General features: G+C 45.8%; 2 protein-coding genes across 3 annotated transcripts in view; one reads left to right on the forward strand and one right to left on the reverse strand.

Moving 5' to 3' along the window:
• Window positions 1–9: 9 nt before the first annotated feature.
• fem1b (fem-1 homolog b) lies at window positions 10–3,413 on the forward strand. Of its 2 annotated transcripts, none has more exons than XM_088921502.1 (2): window positions 10–257; window positions 1,742–3,413. In XM_088921502.1, the coding sequence occupies exons 1-2, from the start codon at window positions 10–12 to the stop codon at window positions 3,375–3,377; spliced, it is 1,884 nt and encodes a 627-aa protein (XP_088777628.1). In that variant the 3' UTR covers window positions 3,378–3,413. The 2 variants fall into 2 exon arrangements, with proteins under 2 accessions (XP_088777628.1, XP_088777629.1); XM_088921503.1 differs by lacking the exon at window positions 10–257 and adding an exon at window positions 763–804.
• A 4,035-nt stretch (window positions 3,414–7,448) lies between these two features.
• The window catches only part of LOC148831355 (integrin alpha-11-like), a 54,042-nt gene continuing 39,278 nt past the window's right edge, over window positions 7,449–22,212 (reverse strand). The window contains exons 20-30 of the mRNA XM_088921507.1: window positions 21,891–22,095; window positions 21,268–21,366; window positions 17,035–17,111; window positions 14,194–14,277; window positions 13,553–13,643; window positions 12,911–13,024; window positions 12,556–12,639; window positions 12,044–12,154; window positions 11,596–11,691; window positions 10,923–11,036; window positions 7,449–9,090 (exon numbers count right to left, since the gene is read on the reverse strand). Of these exons, the coding sequence (XP_088777633.1) occupies window positions 9,013–9,090; window positions 10,923–11,036; window positions 11,596–11,691; window positions 12,044–12,154; window positions 12,556–12,639; window positions 12,911–13,024; window positions 13,553–13,643; window positions 14,194–14,277; window positions 17,035–17,111; window positions 21,268–21,366; window positions 21,891–22,095 (1,153 nt within the window). The 3' untranslated portion in view covers window positions 7,449–9,012. The remainder of the gene's footprint in view (window positions 9,091–10,922; window positions 11,037–11,595; window positions 11,692–12,043; window positions 12,155–12,555; window positions 12,640–12,910; window positions 13,025–13,552; window positions 13,644–14,193; window positions 14,278–17,034; window positions 17,112–21,267; window positions 21,367–21,890; window positions 22,096–22,212) is intronic.

Raw genomic sequence — 22,212 nt, forward strand, 5'->3', positions numbered from 1 at the left:
CGGGCCTGAATGGAGTCGCTGGCCGGGTACGTCTACAAGGCGGCGAGCGAGGGCCGGGTCCTGACGCTGGCCGCCCTCCTGCTCAATCACTCGGATGCCGAGACCCGCTACCTGCTGAGCCATGTCACGCAGCACGGCGGGCAGAGATCCACTCCGCTCATCATAGCAGCGCGCAATGGCCACGCCAAAGTCGTGAGGCTGCTGCTTGAGCACTACCGAGTGGACACCGAGCAGACGGGCACCGTGCGCTTTGACGGGTGAGGGCATTTTCTCCGTTTGTCGTCGCAGCCTGGTTAGCCTCTTTCTGCGTCACCCTAGAAATGGCTTGTAAAAGCAGTTCAAGTAACGAGGGTGGTGGACGCAAACAACAGCCTTGTCTGTCAGTCTCATGACATGGCTGTAGTTAGATCAGTTAATGTCGAGGTGACGGGAGTCGTTCCAGCGTTGTGAAAACCTGTAACTACTGCCAGGGTCTCAATGGCGGGGGGGTTGCTGACAAACTTGTCTGCAGAACCAAAACAGAAAACAGAGTAGAAGTACAAGCAGGCTGCCAACACGCACAAGCTCATTATTTTGTGGGTATTTTTAAATAATAATAATAGCTTACACTTATATAGCGCTTTTCTGGACACTCCACTCCACTCAAAGCGCTTTACAGGTAATAGGGACTCCCCTCCAACACCACCAATGTGCAGCCCCCACCTGGATGATGCGACGGCAGCCATAGTGCGCCAGAACGCTCCCCACACATCAGCTCTCAGTGGGGAGGAGAGCAGAGTAATGAAGCCAAATAACCTTCACGTGGTAAGTGTAGTGCAGTTCAAAGTCTACTCTGTCTTCAAGACCGATTTATGCGATATGGGAACACTGAGGGGTGTCTTTCACCTATCTGATGGGCTGGGGACATGCTGACCATACTGAGGAAGACATTCAGGCTGGACCTCCGTGGGCTTATTGTTCGTCAGTTTGCAGTTTTTCAGCCTGTGCAGCAGAGCCAGGTAGTTTTTTCCAAATCCCCATGGCACTTCGAATGAAGAAATCAAACCTGTTTCCTATGTCAGAGTTGCTTAAATTCCACCCATCTCTCTCTGCACCCAGATTCTTTCATAGTCTAAAGCATTTGCTTTGGTTAAGTTTGTAAGTTTCCTTTGGGCAGTATGAAGACATGATTCACATTCCCATAAACTAGTCTTCTGTTTTTCTAGCTAAGCAGATTTTTTTTCTTATTTTGCAGGAAGACATTTTGACCACAGGCTGTGTGAGCAGTTCCTAAATTAAAAGATGTTGCAGTCTGAGGGGATCTAAGTCTTCAGAGTAGCACTAATACTACATTAGATTAAACCTTTAAAACTTTGCTCCACCTGCCAGTTGTAGACTCCATGGTGTCACACAGTGCTTTTCCATTTCCTAGAGGTTTGACTCTACCAATATGTCATGCAGAAGTTTCATGTGGTCTTGAAGTCACTGAATTGTGCTACATTAAATCGCTTACCCCTTCTCTGATCAGATTAATTATTTTTCTTTAGTTATTCTGCAGTTTGCATGCACAGTGGGTGCTGATCTTTACAATGCTGCTTCTGTGGATCGCAGCAATGATGTAAAAAACTTCCCATTGCAAGATTACTCTTCCCCGCCGAGCTTTGACATATTTGTGATTTGCACCCTTTCCAACTGGACGGTTTGCCATGACTAGGGTTCCTGGCACCGATGTGTCACGTGCTTCTCTTCCCTCTCTCCCCAGCTATGTGATCGATGGTGCCACAGCGCTGTGGTGTGCCGCAGGGGCAGGGCATTTTGAGGTGGTGCGGTTGCTGGTGATGCGCAACGCCAACGTGAACCACACCACCGTGACCAACTCCACGCCTCTGCGGGCGGCCTGCTTCGATGGCCGGCTGGACATCGTGCGCTACCTGGTGGAGAACAACGCGGACATCGGCATCGCCAACAAGTACGACAACACCTGCCTGATGATTGCTGCCTACAAGGGCCACACGGACGTGGTGCGCTTCCTGCTGGAGCGTGGCGCCGACCCCAACGCCAAGGCGCACTGTGGGGCCACGGCCCTGCACTTTGCGGCCGAGGCCGGGCACCTGGACATCGTGAAGGAGCTGGTGCGCTGCAAGGCCGCCATGGTGGTCAACGGGCATGGGATGACGCCTCTGAAGGTGGCGGCCGAGAGCTGCAAAGCGGACGTGGTGGAGCTCCTGCTCTCGCACTCCGACTGCGACCGCGAGAGCCGAATCGAGGCCCTGGAACTGCTGGGGGCCTCCTTCGCCAACGACCGCGAGAACTACGACATCCTCAAGACTTACCACTACCTGTACCTGGCCATGCTGGAGCGGTACCGGGACTCTGCCAACATCATTGCCAAGGAGGTGCTGCCCCCCATCGAGGCGTACGGGGGGCGCAGTGAGTGCCGCACCCCGCGCGAGCTGGAGGTCATCCGGCAGGACCGTGATGCCTTGCACATGGAGGGGCTGATCGTGCGGGAGCGCATCCTGGGCTCCGACAACATCGACGTCTCGCACCCCATCATCTACCGCGGTGCAGTCTACGCGGACAGCATGGAGTTTGAGCAGTGCATCAAGCTGTGGCTGCACGCGCTGCAGCTGCGGCAGAAGGGCAGCCGCAACACCCACAAGGACCTGCTGCGCTTCGCCCAGGTCTTCTCTCAGATGATCCACCTGAACGAGCCCGTGCGGGCGCACGACGTGGAGGAGGTGCTGCACTGCAGCGTGGTGGAGATCGAGCGCAGCATGGCGCGCGTGCAGGGCTCCCCCGAGGCCGAGCTGCACACCGCCCTGGACAACTACGAGTCCAACGTCTTCACCTTCCTCTACCTGGTGTGCATCTCGACCAAGACGCAGTGCAGCGAGGAGGAGCGGGCGCGCATCAACAAGCAGATCTACAACCTGATCCAGCTGGACCCTCGCTCCCGGGAAGGCTCCTCCCTGCTGCACCTGGCCATCAACTCCAACACCCCCGTGGACGACTTCCACACCAACGACGTGTGCAGCTTCCCCAGCGCCCAGGTCACCAAGCTGCTGCTGGACTGCGGAGCGCAGGTCAACGCAGTGGACAACGAGGGCAACAGCCCCCTGCACATCATCGTGCAGTACAACCGGCCCATCAGCGACTTCCTCACCCTGCACTCCATCATCATCAGCCTGGTGGAGGCGGGCGCCCACACTGACATGACCAACAAGCAGAAGAAAACGCCGCTGGACAAGAGCACCACAGGTGTCTCCGAGATCCTCCTCAAGACTCAGATGAAGATGAGCCTCAAGTGCCTGGCTGCCCGCGCCGTGCGGCTCCATCAGATCAGCTACAAAAACCAGATCCCCAAAACCCTGGAGGAGTTCGTGGAGTTCCACTGAAATTGACAAAACCAATAACTTGGATCTTTTTAATTTTTTTAAATTGAAACCATTGGTGCTGGGGTAAAAAAAAATAACAGATGATTAATGACAATAAGAGAGGTTGTTTCAAAACAATTTTATATGATTTTTCTTTTTATTATGTTATGAGCATGAAGTATAAGCAACCAGTTTCCCTGAAAAGGCATGCTAACCTCTTGGGTGACGTCTCCCATCAGGTGTTTCTGAACAGCGGTGTGTTTTGATACAGTGTTGTGTGCAGACAGAGAATGGGGCATGGAGTTGGCATGAGATCCCTCTGTCATCGCTGGTGTGTCCTGATGAATCCCTTGTCACAAAGCTTTAACTCCAGAGTCCGCTGTGAAGTCGGGCTTTCTCTACACTTAGTGAAACCATATTGCTCCAGGTTTAGATTGTTCATCTTTTGTCGGAGTGTAATAGCTAATGTACGAGAGGCAGAAGAAGAGGAGGAGAGGAGCATGACTGCCTCCCACTTCAGCCCTTAGGTCCTGTGGGAGCTCATGCCCACTGGTGTTTATGGGGGAGTTCGACTGCGTCATTCAGTGCAGTATTTATTTTTATCTGTACACTTAATGCCTTGCTTAGAGAAATACCCTTGGGGAACAGCTTTAGGATGCATTTGGCATTTCCTATAAAAATTCACTTAAAATCTTTTTGTGCATAAAGTGAACTGTACTCACACTACAGGATGAGCCCAGTCTGATGCCTTCATTGCCTTCTTGAAAGGGTTAATATTATAAATGCACAATTACAGCCATTGCTTTCTTTTCTGTATTATTTGACTGGATTGGTTTTGAACAGGTATTACTTTTAACCTTTGAAAGATTACTGCCGACCTTGAGTTAGAGCTTTGTGATTGTGGTAACATCTGTTGAAATATTTTTCTGCTTCAAAAATCATTTTAGTTCTTTGACAGTTCAGTTACTAGAGATTTGCATTTTGTTTTGCTTTTCTTTCTGTAACTGTAAGGGGCTTGTTTCTAAGATGGCATTATGTTTGATCCCATTTGGAGATACTGGTAGCAGATCTGGTGTGAAGGGCCAGAATATTAAGAGAATTTATTTTCACAGAAAGCTTTAGTGTTCAAAGCTAGACATTTGGAAAAAGTTTTTAAAGTACCTGTATTACACACACAAAGTGATTTTAACACTGTTAATAATTTTTAACAACTGTAGTTAGACACAAGGTCTTATCACAGACTTGGGAACCAATGCAAGAAATGCAAAATCATCTTAATCATTTAGAATGTAATAATGCTTCTGTGAGTCAACACAAATCTCAGGTTTGAAGCTGTGTAGTCTTGTCAATGGTACCTGAGAAGCAAAAACAAATATAAGACCAGCACTGCAGTGTAAATGTTTTGTGTAATTAATATTTCAGGACTAATGCAAACAGAAGGCAGTATTTCTCCCTGGAGTTATCCAAACACCCAGGCTGGTTCTGTGTCAGGGTCTGGAGGCAGGTTTCACTGAGTTGAAGCACATGTCAGATATAGGGATGGAAGTAACACTTCAGTGTCCTAGGCAGTATAATGAACCCTGATCTGTTTTACAAGTTGTACCGATGGATTCTCAAGGCAGACTTGTCTGCTGTTGTCTCCATTTATGTTTGTGCTTATTTATTCGATGGAGGTGACATGGGGTCTGCAGTTTGAGCTACTGCAGGTTTTGGAGGCTGTTTTGCAGAGTGTGTTGGGGGTTTATTTCCACTGTTTCAGAATGCATGTGCAAGCACTGCATGTGCAAGTCTGGGCTTGGCATGGGCAGCTCCAGTCCTCTAGGGGCTAGGCCCTGCAGGTTCACTGGAACTTCCTCAATCGCACCTGATCAAGACCCGAAGAACCGGGGGATCTAACTTCTGATCTAACTAATTAGTTCAATTCCAGATGTGGAATAAAAACCACAAAACCCTAGTTGCCCATCCCCGGTATAGACAAACACTGAATCAGATGTGTACAACTGTGTGCCGTCTAGCAGAATATATATTTGCCCTGTGCCTCAACACTGAAAGGAGTGTTAAACTGGTCTGTTTGAACTAGTAATTCAGTTAGGGGATTGAGATTACGTGTATTAAGAGACAGAAAACTCTGTGGTTCCCAAGACTTGGTACTTGTTAGTCTGCACCAGACTCATTGCTTATTTTTCTTTTTTTCCTACCATACCCACTTTGATTCTTCAGCCCAGTATGTATTTTTTTAAATATGTGTTTTAATTACAGATTAAATTTTTAAATTTTTTAAAGGGGTAATCAGTCCCTGATATCATTCACAAGGCACCCAGAGCTTCAGCTCCTGTCTGCAAATATGCCCACCACCCACACTTGCGTGGCAGGGCTGCAAGTGAATTGTGCTGCAGCTTGTTAGCCATATGGTGCTCCAAGGGCTGGAGGCTGTGCGGAGACCAGCTGCTCTCTCCCTGGCAGCCGGAGCTCTGCTTGACCACTGGCAAGGTGAGGGCAGCTCTGAGAGGTTAGAGAAGAATGCAGTGCTGAACAGCCCCAAGCTCAGGACACGGAATACATGTGGATTGTATCGCTGGGCTGCACTTTATTCTTATAACACAGTTTTTTAAATTATTTTTATCCTTACAGCAACAGATTTTTTAGAAATGTTCATTAAAAAAAAAACATTTGAAAATATTTTTTGAAATTCAATAGTAAAAAAAAAGTAATTTCTTATAGATTCACTCAAGTGGAGAACCGTTTCAGAGTCCTTTTAATTTTATAAAAGTCCTGTGGCATTTCTACCTGTGGATCCAAAGACAGATAATTTTTTTTTTAACGTGTTGGCTACAGTTCGAGTCTCTGTAAATGCATGTAATGTGCAGTGAAACTTTTACATTTTAGGTTTCTGTGCTCATGCCTGCAGTGAAGGGTGTATAATTTTCCTTTTAAGCCCTATCCTGTCCTGTGCTGAATATCTGTATCATGAGCTTAGTACAGATACATCTTGACTTAAGGAGATGCATGTGTTCCATTCTCGACCCCGTGTTTTTGCAATGGAAATGCTGTGTTGTCTTGCTGTTCCGAATGAGCAAAGCTTGTTTCGGCCGGATATACCTGTAAACATAAGAGGGCAATCTCCATTTCTTTTGTCAAATCCCATGTAACCAGCGATTGTACTGTAATTAGATTTTACAGAAATGTTTTTGAAAAAGGCATTAAAAATGAAAAAGTGCTTTTGGAGGCCCCTTTTTCTAAAAAAAAAGCATGCTACAGCTCAGATCTCTGGAGCAATAGCATTGTGTTCAAAAGCATAATGAAGTTTCATGAGAATTGGCCTATACAGTCTCTGTGTCAGGTGAGTAGAAGCGTCGCGGTGATAAGAATGTATGATATTGATGTTTGCTGGAAATGATGGACATTGTGGAGGCTCAAAATTGCGGAGTTGCATTAAGGGCTATAATTAACAGGAGGCCATTTTGCCCATCTTACTGGGTTTGGTGTCACGTAGCCGAGAAATCCCAGAATCTCATCTCGTCATGTTTTGGGGGGACCCTAGGGAGCAAGCTTGAACAGCTGGGTGGTGCCGCTTGCTCCAGCCAATGAAGAGCGTTTTCCACCGAGCTGAGGACACGTTGTTTATGGGCACGGCTCTCTCCCCCCCCCCACCCCCACCCCCACCCCCACCCCCATCTGCAGATAGTGGAGAACAGAGGCACTTATCTTGTCTTCTGTTGGCGCTTGTTCTACTCCCCCTCCCCAGACGAGGGCAGTCCGAGGTCGCATTGCTGAGCCAAGTCGCCTGCCTTCCGCTTGGCTTCCGTCCGCTGCCATGCCTACGATCCCCCGCGTCCTGCTAAGCTCTCTGCACGCGCGGGAGATGAAAACCCCCTTCTGTTCTCCCAGCTTGGCCGGATTTTGTGAGGGGCTGGACTTGTGGGCTGGCTGAGGGCCGCTCTGTGTGTGACGTGGAGTGATCGTCTGGCCTGTTCCGCTGCGCTGCGTGCTTGCGTGCTGTAAGCGTCAGTAACTCTTGCACAAATAAAGACTCAGGTTTTTTTATTCTAAATAATTAACATATTTACAAACCTTATTGTAGAGATGGCAAAATGCATATATTACAGACAAGGCAGGGTCTTTCCCCTCCCTGCCCTGATGTGTTGACTGTACAAGTCTTCTGTAAGCATTCAGAAACTAGACTTGAACGTATAGTAATCTACCAGCAGGCTGTCTGGGCTGTTAGACCCTACTGCACTGTTCGGCATGGTGCTCTACTGTCGTTGGTCTGTCTTGCATGTCCTGGGATATCCGGTCTGTCCGTTCTCACCCAGCAAATCCCAGTACAGTCTCCCAGATTCAGTCCTCTGGACCCTGACTGTAAGATATTGTTTGCTCAGCTGCAAAAATGTCATTTCACGGATTTACAACGTGAATTCTGCACTTAAAGGGCTGCAGGTTTCAAATATATGTTTCTTATAAAACCCTTCAGCCTTTTAAGAGTGCTTAAGTAAACCATTAGTTCACATAAGGGTTTAATAAAATAGAAAACTAGTGTGTCCAAAATTGTTTAAAAAATGTAAAACAAAATGACACACTCATAGAGTGACTGAACCTCACTGCTAGGACTGTACAGTGTGCATACCCTTCTAAGAAGGCTATTTGTTCAGATACAAAACATTTAAATGAAAGCCTCTGCATTACTAATGGTACAGCTATGCCACTAGTTACAGGGGAAAAGCCATATTCCTAAAGCTGTGTACAGCAATCTGGTGACCAGGCTATCATAGGAAAGATGTGTGAGCCTATTTACAAAATTCAAGTTTTTCGTTTTACAAGATTAAAAAAAAGTGCATTCGAATACTGAGATACTGTGATTAAAAGAACATACAATTTTCTGGGACAGTTTAACAGAAGTCCTTAAAAAAAAGTCTATAAAGTCATATAAGCTGCTCATTGGGTTAACGTGTTAACTGAACAGTTTGTGGCAGTTGCACCTGTGTTGCTGGGATGCAGTTCACAGTGGTGCCTGAATCGTGATCTCTCTCTCTGAAGCACAGGAGGGCAGCACAGTGACCGTCAGGAATGTCCTTGTGAAACTCGCCTGCAAGAGCACCACGAGCCAGACTGGAACGCCAAGTGACCGACCGCCCAGGACTTCTGCACTGCAGTTAGTCACATGGATGACAACACTTTGGTTTAGCACAATATTATATATTAAATACCTAGAATCCTAAATAAAATAAGGGTGAAAAAAAACCAGGTACGTTTGTGATTGTGAATCGGGGTTGCTGCCGTCTTCATTCAGACTGCCTGACTTCACCAGGAACCAGTTCAAACCTGCAGCCTCCTCTCTGGGGAAAGTGTGGGGGCGCACACCGGCTAACATGTCCCTAAACAGTACTGCCTGTCCGGATGTGGGAGTGGTGCGAGGTAGGGAGGTCCATGCTTTGCTCACATCTGGCCCCAGGGGCAGGGCCAGTCCGTGGGGGAACCGGAGGAAAGGGGGCTCAGAGGTGCTGCTGTTCTGACACGGGTGGGCCTGGCGGGCCTGAGGGTCCCACCGGTGTCTGATGGCCAGGCTGAGTCCCCAGATGTGCTCCGCCGCCTCTGTACGGGAAGCTGCTTCAGCGGGATGGAGGGAGTGATGGCAGGCTGTCCTGTGCCCTGCCCGGTGTTACCGCTCCTCCATTACTTTCCCGTTGGCCTCCTGCTCGGACTCCTTGCCCCGCTTCCTCCGCTGGAAGAATCCCAGCTGGAGAAGGACCAGAAGACGGCAGTGAGCAGGGCGCAGGTTGTGCACATTACAGTCACGCTACAGGGCGGGGGGGTGCAGGGCACAGTAAAGACTGAAGCACAGTAGCGATCAATGCTGGGCAAGTTTTCAGAAGGGGTGTGCCCAGAGTTAGCTCATGCACTTGTTTTTATGGATTTGCGTGCTATTGATACTCGTTAAATGGCGATAATAGCTCTACTTCCAGTTCACTTAATGAACGAAATGAATATTAAAATACTGTCTAAAATGAATCATCACCATGTAGTGTGATCCTTGCCCTTGCTTTACACTTTTCACTCTTTAAGCGGCATGCAAGCCTCTGAGTATTCAGTTGTTAACTGGCTAGAGCAGGAACAAAGAGCTGACTTCATGTGAGCACACAGAGGTGTACAGTATGTTGAATGCTGAAAAAAAATTCCCAAATCAAGACCATTGTGATAATAAAAAGGCGCTTAAATGATAAGGTGAAAGGTGTGGAAACAAATATCACACATCACCCTTAATACAATGTAAGATGTTTGACTTCTCTAGGAGGTTTCATTATGGTGTTATTGAAAGTTCCAAAAAATGAAACTTGAGTGAATGTCGAACACTGCTAATTTTCCTGCAGTGCATTTAAAAAATCCGCAACACTCATCCACTGAAAAACTGAGGAATCCACGTTGCTGGTATCACCGTTGTCTAGGAGGTTAATCAGAAAAGAAAATATACAATAGGGTGAAAATGTCAGATTTCCTGAAATCTGATCAAATGCTGTTGCTAGTTCTGGCATATACATTCCAATCTCAGCAGCATGAACTGTACAATATTTTGAATGTCCTATAAGATGCTGTGAATAATGTAAAATTGAGGTGTCAATATTCCTAGAGAAAATAGCAAATTATGCAAGAATTGCCTTCCACGGTCTGAAAAGAGACATAACAGTTTGATCTTGAGGTTGAGGTTTCATGTGTAGTGATGTTGGCTTGAAACATTAGCTTTGAAACCCATTTATCATCGTGCAGTACGAAGACCTTGATTGCATCAGGCCAGTGCACAAAGTGAGCCAAAACCTTCCCACGGCTTAACAGTGTTCGACCTTGCGCTTAAGTGTGAAAAATATTATCTGGAGCACGGATTGCAAGCTTTCCTGTGAAAACGATAGGCTAGCCCCACTGAGAATGTTATAGAGAATTACAGATAACGTAAGTTAAGATGACTTTATTGGCCATATACAATTCTTGCATTAGGAATTTGTCTTTTCACATACCCCAGCTTGCTCTCCATGAGACACACAGACACAGAGTGAAGCTGGGGGTCAGAGCGCAGGGTCAGCCCCTGGAGCAGATGGGGTTAAGGCCCTTGCTCAGGGGCCCAACAGAGTAGGATTCCTCTATCAGTCAAGCATCATTTTAATGTTTTTTTCACTTTTAATTTCTTCTTTGCATATAAGACAGTTAGTGCAAGTGCCCTTAAAAATCCCTATGTGCAAAAATAATGGATGCCATAGGACGCTGGGCACTGCCCTAGACGATGTGTATGGAGTTTTAAGCCCCCAGACGTGTACACATGTGCACGTGTTTGTGAACTTACACTACTCCCGCCTGGGAGACGCCTCTGTGTCCCCAGGTGTAAAAATAACAGACAGAAAAACTTTCAACCCTGCTGCAACCTCTCTCTCAATGTAAAGGAACTCTCCTTTCTCTTGTAACACTGCTGTACTGTCTTCTCTGTTGGTAATGTTTGTCTCCCTTGTTTTACTGTTGTTGCATTGGACTGCGCAGTAAAACAAATTTCCCCCGGGCTCTCGGCACAGAGCTCCAGGTGCTCACCTTCCACAATGCCAGGATCAGCAGGGCTAGGAGCAGCAGCCCCCCCAGCGTGCTCCCGATGATAATCCAGATCGGGATTCTGTAATCTTCCTCTTTTCTGATCTCCAGGATTATCTGCAGAGATGAGGAGAACGAGGGGCGGGGTTTAGAAACTGCGAGCTCACCAAGCGCTAGGCTGCTCCACGCTCGTCTGACCATGAGCGGAGCAGAGCGGACAGACAGAACAACGTAACCCTGCCTGCACAAGATCTGCAGCACTTGCAGTCCCAACACAAATCTCTGCCAAATTCCAGTGCAGTGAATTTTTTTCTTTAAAATTTAAAAGAAAAGGCTGGGAAATTTGATCTAAATTATTAAAAAAAAATAAGTGATCCATTCTATTTTCCCAATTGTAATTACAGAAATATATCACTGTCAGAGAGCTGCTCACAGTGCCCAGATATTTGACAGTAAAGGTTTGGTTAACAGGGCTGAAATCCTCTTTATTCTGATGGGGGAAATGTCACATGACATTCCACCTGCAGGTGGCAGTATATAGCTATTTTAGTAAATTCAGACCTCCCTTGTCTAGACTGTTGGTCCTCCTGGTCCTTAAGCTCAGCCAGAGCTCTGTGTGTTTTCCCACTCAGACAGGCTCTGCAGCTTAATGTCAGCAGCTCAGCTCTCTACTCACTTGGCGAACTGGTTTCTCCTCGTGCATGAACATCGGGCTGGACAGGTCCAGCTTTATTGTGGCAGTTGTCACAAGCTCCAGCGACTTGAATTTCACCTAGCAAGCAAAAAATAAAGTTGTAATGAACGGCCAAAACTGGTTCACAATACAAAAAGAATCATCAGCAGTGTCATAAAATGGAGTTGCAGAGCTTTGTCATCTTACAACAATCTCTTTCTTATAAACCAGAGCTCTTCAAACATGTCTCAGTAGGAAAGACAGTGCTGTATGTGAGCATCTGTGTCAGGCTTTGCAGGCTGCACATGAGGCCTTCAGAAATGTGGTCTGCTCTGTGCAACTCTGAACCTGCGCCGTACAGATGCTTTTACTGATGAGTATCTGAGGTGGGCGGGGCTGCAGTTTCTGCCCTGGGCAGCAGAGGGCGCCCCTGAGGAAGCAGGCAACTCACTGTGCGGAGTGAATCGGTGTGGAGGATCCCCTGGATGCGGATGTTGACCACTGTGCTGGCAGGAATGCCCAGTCTGCAGCTGATCGGAATCGTCATGGTGTTGGAGTGATTCTGGGAAATGGGCAGGACAGACAATGAACAGGGATTGGAGGTGGAAACAACTGTGGACGATCAGTGGCTTTGACTTTGAAGAATATTCATAGAAAGAGGCTAGAACCATGGTTTCTGGGCCACTTTTAATATTTTTAAAACTGTAAATCAGTAAGGAGGTAGGCATTTTATTTCAAAAAGAGAAGTACAGCAATACGTAATGCATTATTTTAATGTATATGTAACATATAAATCTATCTGGCTACCAATATCCAATGATATATGTAATAGAAACTGACTGAAAAATAACAGCAGTAAGAGAGGTAGACAGAATATAACCGTGGGAGAGGCAGGTAAACTGAAAGACAGTACTGAACTGTGTGAACGGACACACAACACGCTTCACAGATCTCAAGCTTTACCAGTTGTGGGTAGCGGGAGAGGTCTTCGAAGGAAGTCCTGCTCAGAGCCATGTGGCTGGGGGTGATGCAGTCTGTGCCTTCTGTCTGATAAAAACCAGGAACTGTCAGGGTACAGACACACACTCCAGGCACACACACTTCACACAGATTACAGAAGAATGACTTCATCATCTCACAACCACAGCAGTATTATTAAAATGCTGTCTCTTCTAATTTCATTTTCTGACCTGCACGAAAGCTATACGGTACTTATAGATTTTTAAAAACACAGCAGTCAGGCTTTGCTAGAATGCCACAGGCGCGGCGCCTGAGCTTTCCTGACACGACGTTCCTCCTCGGTGTAGCGGTGCCTCACCTGATCGATGTGGAAACTGCTCATCCGCAAAAGCCGGTTTCCGCTTTTCGTAACTTCCGGGATCTCAATCGTCAACTGCAAATCTCTCAACGGATAAAAGCCCAAATTCTGTATCTGCGTTTCAGAAAGAAAGAGCAAAATGTGGACTTGGTTTTAAAAACCCTCACATATTCCCATTTGTTTTCTACCAAGAATTCCTTCTCATTGTAAAAATATGTTAATGTGAATCACTTCAGAACAAAGTGCTCTACGTCCTCCACATCTGGCATATTTTCAGAACATCCAAAAAGCCAGTGAGCTCTTCACTTGAACTTTGCCATTTGAACTCTTCACTGAGACACTCTGGAGAATTTGCTATGAATTATTTTTACTTTAGAGAAGCGGAGCATCTACAGTCCACTTCCTGGTCTGCTGACCAGTCCGGTTCCCTGAATCAGTGCTGCCCGGTCCCTGCCCCGGGCCTGCAGTAACGCTCAGACTGAGCCGTATTCCTGCTACGGGTCACGTCAGTATCAAAGGAGGAGCAGCCCAGCGAGCTGGACACTGGCGTGAAAGGGGCTGAGAAACACTGATCTACAGGACAGAAAATGTAGTCAGAAAGCCCTTCACTGTGGCCATGATGTAGCTTCTCTCTGGGTTTACCTGGAAGGTGAAGTTGAAGTGGGGAAGGTGACCGCTGTGAGTGTCCAGGGAGCGGTCGGCTTTGATCTCGTAGCGGGAGGGGCTGGATTCCCTGGTTAAAGACGAGATGGGAGGGGAGGTGAGCTCTGGACAGCAGCGAAAGACAGTAGGATGGCTTTGAAAAGCTTGCAGCTTAGTGGTCACTGAAATGTTAAAGGCTGCATCTGTTTTTCGACTGGTTATAGTCCAAGCCAAACACAATCAAACAAGTCACATGAAGACAAAAACAGATGCTGTAAATAACATGAAATAAATCATGCTGTATTCAAATTTGTAATTGCTGAGAGTGACCATTTATACATTTCCTGTACTTTCCCTGTTCTCTTAAGGCGAATAGTGAAGAAACCCTGGAAAATACTGGGTGAGAACATGCAAACTCCACATAGAATGCTACTAAGTCTAAAATCAAATCCAGGACCCTGAAGCTGTGAAGCTGTTTACAACCACACCAACATGATACCATTTTAACACACCGTGTTATAAAATTCTAATTTGAAGTTAAGAGAAAGGTACAAACTAACTATATATCTGAATTGAATCTTTATTGGTAATTCTTCCTATACCGTATGTCTAAAATAATAAACGAAGGTGAGAAAATGCACCTTGTGAAGAGAAGGTCAGCTTCATATTTTAATGGATACAAAATGTCATTTATGTTGTCTCCAACAGTTTTTTCTTCTCCATCACTGCAGAATAGACAAAGAGTCAATTAACAACAGTATGTAATAATGAATTAAGGAATGCCATAAATAATACACAAAACAAATATGTAAACTTTATATTTATAAACGGTTAATTTTTTTTAGAAAATTAAGTTTACCTTTCATCTATACTGTATTTTGGCATTGTCAACAGCGCCCTCTGCTGGCCCACATGATTAACCTACTGTAACATGAGGCCATAGAATGACATTTCTTACCAAACACCGCAACGCCAGACGAGTCACAAATGAGATAGTTCAATTGAAACAGGCACTTCATATATTCTATTTCTCTTAAGGTTCATGGCCAGTACATGCAACATAATCCTCTGTTCCCCCAAGACATCCTCTCGAAACTTCAGGTTGTATTCACAAAATATTTATATCACCTTAAGTTTTCAGCTTGTATTTTATTTAAAACTAGAAAACACAAATACAAAATCCTTATGTTCTACAGTAACAGTAAATAAAATCTTTCTGTAACTATGAAATTAGCATTCTTAAGTATTTACTATAGTTCCTTCCTATTTGTTGTGTTGTTTTCTCATAAGGAAACAGACTGGTTAATTTAGACCATGCAAACTCCACACAGACAGACTCCAAGCTGGAAGTGATCCCTGGACACTGGGGGAAGCAGTAATGCTGACCCCTGGCCTCCTTTTGGAGTACCATGTTTTAAAACCACGGGACAAATAATATTATTTACTAAATATTACCGACTTAAAATAATTTATTCTAAAAGCAACAATATGTGTAAGTGAAGCAGGGACATCTGCTCCTGTATGTGGTCTAATGGAAGATCTTACAGTTGTCATTCCAGCTGGACCCTAAATGACTTAACTGGCTTAAATGACCACTATTTTTGTCTTTAACCATTGAGGCTCTTAGGCTTCCCTTAAACCTTGCCAGTTTTGTCAATTCTCCCCTATGTACATACACTGGAAATACTGCATATTGGGAAATATATTCTAGTGTCAATGTCAATCAACATTGGTCTTACGAGCGGAAGGGTCTGATTCCAAATCTTAGAGCAGTGGTTCTCAAACTTTTTGGACCTAGTACCACCCCTGATCAAACCAAAGCATCCAAGTACCACCTCCAAGTCATCTTCCCATAGGAACCCCAGACAATCTCAATGACCAACATGAGCCCGCGTGCGTGCACACACTCACATATAACAAATATTATAATAATAAACTTTATTTGATATAGCACCTTTAAAGGTGGCTTCTCAAAGCGCTTTACAGAAAAAACAGAAGCAACAACAACAATTAAAAATAAACAATAAAAAAGCACCATTTCAGCGAGAGGGGTGAGCCTGTTTAGTCGAGCAAAGCAGATGTGAATTCATTTTTCGAGCCCCGATACAATTCACAACAGAGTCTAACAGATTTTTAAATCGTCAGGCATTTTCTTGACGGCAAAGGTCTCGCTGTGGATGTTGCAATGCGTACATTCATTTCTGGAGCAACCTCTCTAATTTGTGCAACTACACCGTTATGTCGGCTTGTCATCGCTCTAGCACCGTCTGTACGAACTCCGACGCATTTTATCCAGTCGAGGCCATTCTCTTCGATAAATTCATTCAGGAGCTGAAATATGTGCTCTCCTGTAGTTCCCATTGGTAGAGGCTTACAGAACAGGAAGTCCTCATGGGACGTACCCTCAAACTCGTATCTAACGTAAACGAGCAAATTGGCCAAATCACGACATCTACAGACTCCTCTAATTGCAGTGAAATGCATCTGCTCATCTTAACGCGCTCTATCAGAGTACTTTTGGTATCATCCGCCATATCAATAATTCTCTGACTGACCGTGTCTTTCAGTGGGGGCAGCAGGTCGAGCTGTTTAGCAGCTTTTTCTGCACACATAATAGTGTCAGCTCTTTTGCCAACGGTAAATAAGGTTCTTCAAAAATAGTGTGGGGCTTACCTGCTTTAGCAATCCGCAAGCTTGCATTTTTCCCCGTTTCCGTTTCAGGAGTCCGTCTCAGAAGTTTAGAAAGTTTTTATTTCATGCGCATGGGAGCGAAAAACAGAGACGCTCGGGGTATTTTTCTAAAATTAACCTAGATCAGTTCTTAAATATTTTTCTGTTGTCTATCACGCTTTCCCGTGTTCACAAGATTGCCAGCGTTCGTAGCACGCATTTTTTATGCATTCCTGTGCTTACAACATTGGCATTGTTCCAAAATCACGCACATTCTCCTACCTCCCTATTTGCTGGAAATAACTTTTTTTTAATACAATTGGTCACTTTCGTTCGTAGCACGCATTCCTTTAGAATGGTATAGAAATACATAATAGCTCTTGTGTCCGCTCAAGTATTAGCACGCGCTGTATCGTAGTACGTACAGTAGGCTGCGTATTCGACACGTATTAAAATAGAAAATATGAAAACCCGTCCCGATTTTTCAGCGCACACAACAAAGTTCCAGGGTCATATGGCGTACCACCTGGCGGTACCATAGTTTGAGATCCACTGTCTTAGAGGGAATCATGTCTTTGCATTACTAACATACTGGTCAAGATGTTCTGTTCACAAATGTTCTTACTATTAAGTGCACCCTGTTTTACGAGCTGTTTGTTGACATGGCCGGATTGCCTTGGTGTGAAGAGACTGAGCTGAAGAGCAGAAACACCCCTGTACAGAGCGACTCGGAGTGGCCCAGACACCAAACAGGGGACAGGTACTGTACCTAAGCAGAGGGCAGTGACAGGACCGTAAGCGGGAGAGCTCACCTGCTGGCCTCCAGGATAATCCGAATGTGGTCCAGGAACACTGAGCGGCTGAACTCAAATTCCAGGCGGAAAGACACCTGCACACACAGCAGGGGGTAATTAACAGCGTCTAAGGCATGACAGGAAGATCACAGATTTGGCCCCACTGACCAGGTGACGTCTCATAAAATCCAGCGAAACTTTTGCTTAGTTCACCTCCACTCAGCAAGAACAGTGGACATCCGGGCTTGTCCCACCCACATCCCTTCATCATCTGATCTCTTGGAGCTCCTTGCATCCCGTCATTCTCCGAATGTCTTATTACCAGATTAGGCCAACCAGTTTGACTCTTTTCCCTACTCCCCCATAGTGGTGTATTACTAAACGCATCTTGACTGATGACTGATTTAAATGACAGGCTGAAAAAGACATTGAATTCAATGTAAAAAACTTCACATGCGAGACAATTACGTCAGTGGAAAAGTAATGGAAAGCTTAGGCAAGAATCAAAACCAGAAAGACCCTGCAGCCTCTGAGGACAGGGCTGAATCTCCTGGGTACGTGCCTACTCCTCTGTAGCAGTGAGGCCGTTCTCTTTGAAGACAGCAGTAGCGTGCAGTGTAAGTGTCGGTTTGTTGTTTCGGTCATGATTAAGACCGAGCCACAGACATCCCACAAGCAGCACCACTGCCATTTTACACCCCTCTGACTCTAGACTCCCTGCGCTGCAGAGGGGATTCTGCCATGCTTCCTGTCTAGACTTGGGCGACAGAGATAAAAGAGAGCTCTTTTTCCACAGTCCATAAAGAATCAGTAGACACGCCTCTTTACCGTCAGGCCCCTCCCTGGAGCCACTGATGGGCACTCCAAGAGACATCAAAACATTTCACACACAGAGAGGGAGAAAGAGCACTCTCACAGTAAGTAAGAACAGAAGCAGGGCTGAGTTTCATCGCCCAGTGATCTGTATGGCTAGCATGGCAGCTTATCCAAATAATTCTTTCAATTAAGCAATTAGGATCTGAGGCACAGAGTAAAGGAAGACCTCATAGTCACTTGTAGTTACACACACCTTGCTTAATCTAATACCAGCAATTCTTTGCTATCACATAGAAAGCCGTGCCATCCACAAAGCTGGGAAACACAGGCAGGCCATCCCCTGTGTTGGAGAGCCTGAGCCCTGCAGGGACGTGGTGAGAAGGGGCTGCTGGGAAGAGGGAGGACTGCCCCAGCATGAAGCCTCCCAGCTGGCACACTGCTCTGCTGTCCTGGCCTCTACTACACACAGCTCCCCATAACCGTGGAGCACTGTGATGTACAACAGGCATGAAGAAAAGCTACAGCAATACCCAGCTAAATTCACGGATTCTAAAGGATTACATTTTAACGATGATTAATCTCCCCACCCTACAGGGCACACAAGCAGATTACACCCACACTCTGTAGAGCTCACAGGCAGAATATTCAAATCCCCAAACCCATGGGAACACAGACATAGGAACATTAGGATGGTTAAAGAAAAGAGGAGGGCTTGTTTGATTTCTGGCATAAAAACCGATCTGAGGATCTCTTTCAGCTGATTTTTAAAAGAAGTCAGGATATTTAAATAATATGACATGTGCCCTGTTCCAGACTCCCACAACCCTTTGTGTACAGAAATGCTCTTCCCTTTAGTTTCCACTTGTGTCTTTGGGTTCTCTTTTGCTGCTGCTTCTGAAGTCCACTTTGCTCAAGACTACAAAAGTTCAGATTTTTTAACATGTCACAGTAGTTGTTAAGCCTGTGAATGTTTTCTAGGTTTTCAAGAATCATTAAAGAAAAGCAATATTGTTTTTATAATGTGGAGGCGTTTTTCCTGTTTGACCATAACATTGATTTAAAATTTGTACTTTTAACTACATTATCAGTTTGTCCCTTTTACTGCTTCCCCTAATTATTTGACCCTGAATGGAGACCTCATCTGTTTATTTTGTGTGTGTGGGGTAATTTAGTCTCCTTTATGAGAAACTAGCAAAAGCTTTCTGAAAATCTAAATATACATTGTGTACCCTGTAGCCATTACAGCAGCTGCTTATTAAAAAAAAAATCTAAAGGACCCTTAAGGACCCTTGTCAAGGCAAAAGGGGTGAATACCTACAGTATGCAATCAACACGTTTTATTTTTAAAAGTTTCTTTGCAGTTTTTGCTTACGTGTAATCTTTAACCCATAAAAGTGCTCAGTTTGAGCATTCAAGTACTGATCAGAAGCATTCGTTTAAAAAAAAAAGGGTTTGCAGCTTTTCCAATTCAGCACAATCGGACATCATTGGAAGGGGTGGAGTGCTTTAGCAAGGCCCTGTAGCTCCACCGATACACATCTCCCCAGGACACAGACAGGGAGGAATTGTTTGGGCACTCACAGTCATTTACCAGACAGTTTACTGTCTTTAGCTCTTCCGGGTGGTACCGTAGTGGAAGGGTCCAGAGATCCACGTAAAGCAGTCAAGGGAAATCATTATGAAGCACTGGTCTCCATGTGTTCAGCTCACATGGCACAGAATACAGACACAGTGCAGATATGAGTACAAGGCACCACATAATAGAGCCATGCTGTTTTCCCATATTCCCCAAGAAAGATGTATTAGGTATTTGAGAAGAATGCTAGTTCTCATTGTGCCTAACCAAAATCATATACTGTATGTACACTGCTGTGCATGTTTATTGAGCTTCCCTGGGGGACAGTTAACTTTAATCCTGGATCCTCAGCCCTGCCGGTGGGGAAGGGGTTGAAACAGTCATGCTGCAGGGTTCTGGTACGACTGTGTCTCTGCGCTCAGGCTGTCAGAATGGAAAATAAAACAATTCTCTCTGGAGAGATTTTGCTGCTTATATAAAAATTTCAGCATTAATGCATGTTTCACGGAGAGAGAAAGCTGCCTTCCAGCACAGCGGTATTACTGAGATAACTTCAGGTCAATGGCTTCAACAGCTACTGAAGACTAATTCTTTTACCAGGCAATCGGTTTCATATTCCCAGGGAATGAAGTAAAACAATAATCCAATTTCACGTGCAGCGTTCCAGCACTAAAATTGGAAATGACTAAATCTAGGTTGCTGGTTCTCTGGAGGTGATTTGAAGGGAAGGAGTTTCATTGGTGATCAACCAGGCAATGGTGGGTAGAGGTTAAATGTCCTTAACAATGGCATTGACTACGACAATACAGGGGGTTTAATTCCACATCAAAATATCTTAGTCTGACAGCCCTTTGTGTAAAAGCTCTCAGATCTCTTAATGCTGCAGAAATCAGGGTAAGCTCGCTTTTGTGGAGGAGTTTACCTTAAGTTTTACATTGCTCTGCAATTAATCACATGGGATCTAGAGCAGTGGTACACACCCTTGGATCCGAAGGTTCCCTGCTGCTTCTTGATTCTGCAGTACCTGAGCTCTCAACTGCGTAATTAGACCCTTAACTGAACTAATAATTGACTCCTTAACACCGTTTCAGTTGTCTTCAAATGCTGTTCACGTGGGTGTATAGGTAAATGCCCAATTAAGACAGGTAAATGTCCTCAGTAACTTACATTTGGAATGGATGCCAAAACGACAGAGGAGCCACTGATCTAGAGCAGTAACTTAGTTCTTGTCTGACAAGTCTGGATCTACAGTCTACAGTCTGGGTCTGGGCTCAGGACAGGCAGTAATCACATCCATGTGTAGCTGTCCTGTCTCCCACAGAGCAAGGTGAACTCTACTGCCCATTCAAAAAGCCTCACCCATGGGCCCAGCTTTCCCCATGAGCCTCATACTTATCAGTTATTTATGACCATGATATCAGGCCTCACTGTCTGCTGGGAACAGCATATTTCATCCTTGCTGCATCCTGTGAATGGTCTCGAACTAAGATTGAGCTGTTTTCACTGTCCATAACTCAGACAAACAACGCTCATAAAATTTACTGCGAACATAGACTGCAGAGAGCTGGGGAGGCTGGAGAACTGAACTGAAGCAGGACGTCTTTTGACAGTGGGCAGGTGGGCTGAAGCAAGAAGGAAAAGGGCCATGAATCAAGGCTCAGAATGGCTGCGAGCACAGAGACTTGATGACCTTTGAAAACAGTGAGAAAAAGCATAACAGGGGCAGGCAAATAAAGCCATTCTAGTAACGAGACAGATGTGGTTGTATTGATGGTGGTGTAATGCATTCATGTGGCTCTCTCCATCAGAACAACCCATTTTAATATGGCCAGGCACCGGTCCGGCCCCGAAGCTCTCACCTGGGCCTGTGAGCGGAGAAACGGGGCGCTGACGTTGCAGGACCTCTCGTGTTTCCACCTGTCCTCACTGCCACACTCGATCTTGATTTCTGAGTTGTCCTGAAAGAGACCCCATAGCCAGGACAGTGAAGGGCTGCCAAAACGCTTCTGCAAACACAATAGCCCTCTCTGCTGGTCCTGGAATACTACACCTTCTTCTACTGTTCATTGCACATTCTGTTTCTTGGTGGCTTGAATCAATATCTGTACTTGAGGGGGCTTACATTACCACTGTGTCAAGACCTTCAGTCAAAAACTAGAACAGAAGTCCTGGTTGTGCCAGAATCCTGAACTGCAGTGGAGTAGATGGCCTGGTGTTTGACTGTCCCTGATCTGAGTGATTTAATCAAGCTCCATTCACCCAGAGGCACAGACATCTCTCATCTCCACCTGCCTCCACGTAACAACATTTATTCTTTCGAGTGTCCCAGATCAGGGCTGTGCAACTCAACACCTATTTGAGCGCGATCCGGTTTTGAACTGGATGGGAGGAAAAGTCCTGAATGCATTCACCAGCAGCGAAGGCCCCCGGGTTCCCACTGTAAACCAGCAGGGCCATGCAGTTCCGAGACGGCAGCCCTCACCTTGACGATGAGGCTGGAGAAGCGCAGGTTGGGGGTGAAGGAGATGTTGAGCACGGTGCTGTACGCATTCTCCCCGCGGTTGTCCAGCCGCGCATCCACGAGCAGCCTCCTCCGCGCCGCCTCCACCACCCGCTCCGCGCCCCACGCTCCCCCCTGTTTCCGACAAAGCGGCCCCCCAGCCTGAACCGCCATCTCGCAGTACTTCCTGGAGAGAGAGGAGAGGAGAGCATCAGACCCCCCAGACCTACAGAAGACCACCAAACAGCAAACAGTCATATACCCATCTATATGAAGAAATGTCTCAGGAATACACATGCGTTAT

The sequence above is a fragment of the Atractosteus spatula genome, chromosome 7 (genome assembly GCF_055471065.1).
Source record: "Atractosteus spatula isolate fAtrSpa1 chromosome 7, fAtrSpa1.hap1, whole genome shotgun sequence".
Lineage (NCBI taxonomy): Eukaryota > Metazoa > Chordata > Actinopteri > Semionotiformes > Lepisosteidae > Atractosteus > Atractosteus spatula.

What these genes read in the sequence shown, in the direction of transcription:
- fem1b (XM_088921502.1), top strand. Translation starts at nt 10, where the DNA reads ATGGAGTCGCTGGCCGGGTACGTCTACAAGGCGGCGAGCGAGGGCCGG. An exon ending in GGCACCGTGCGCTTTGACGG is followed by an intron (nt 258 to 1,741) that starts GTGAGGGCATTT and finishes CTCTCTCCCCAG; the next exon opens with CTATGTGATCGATGGTGCCA.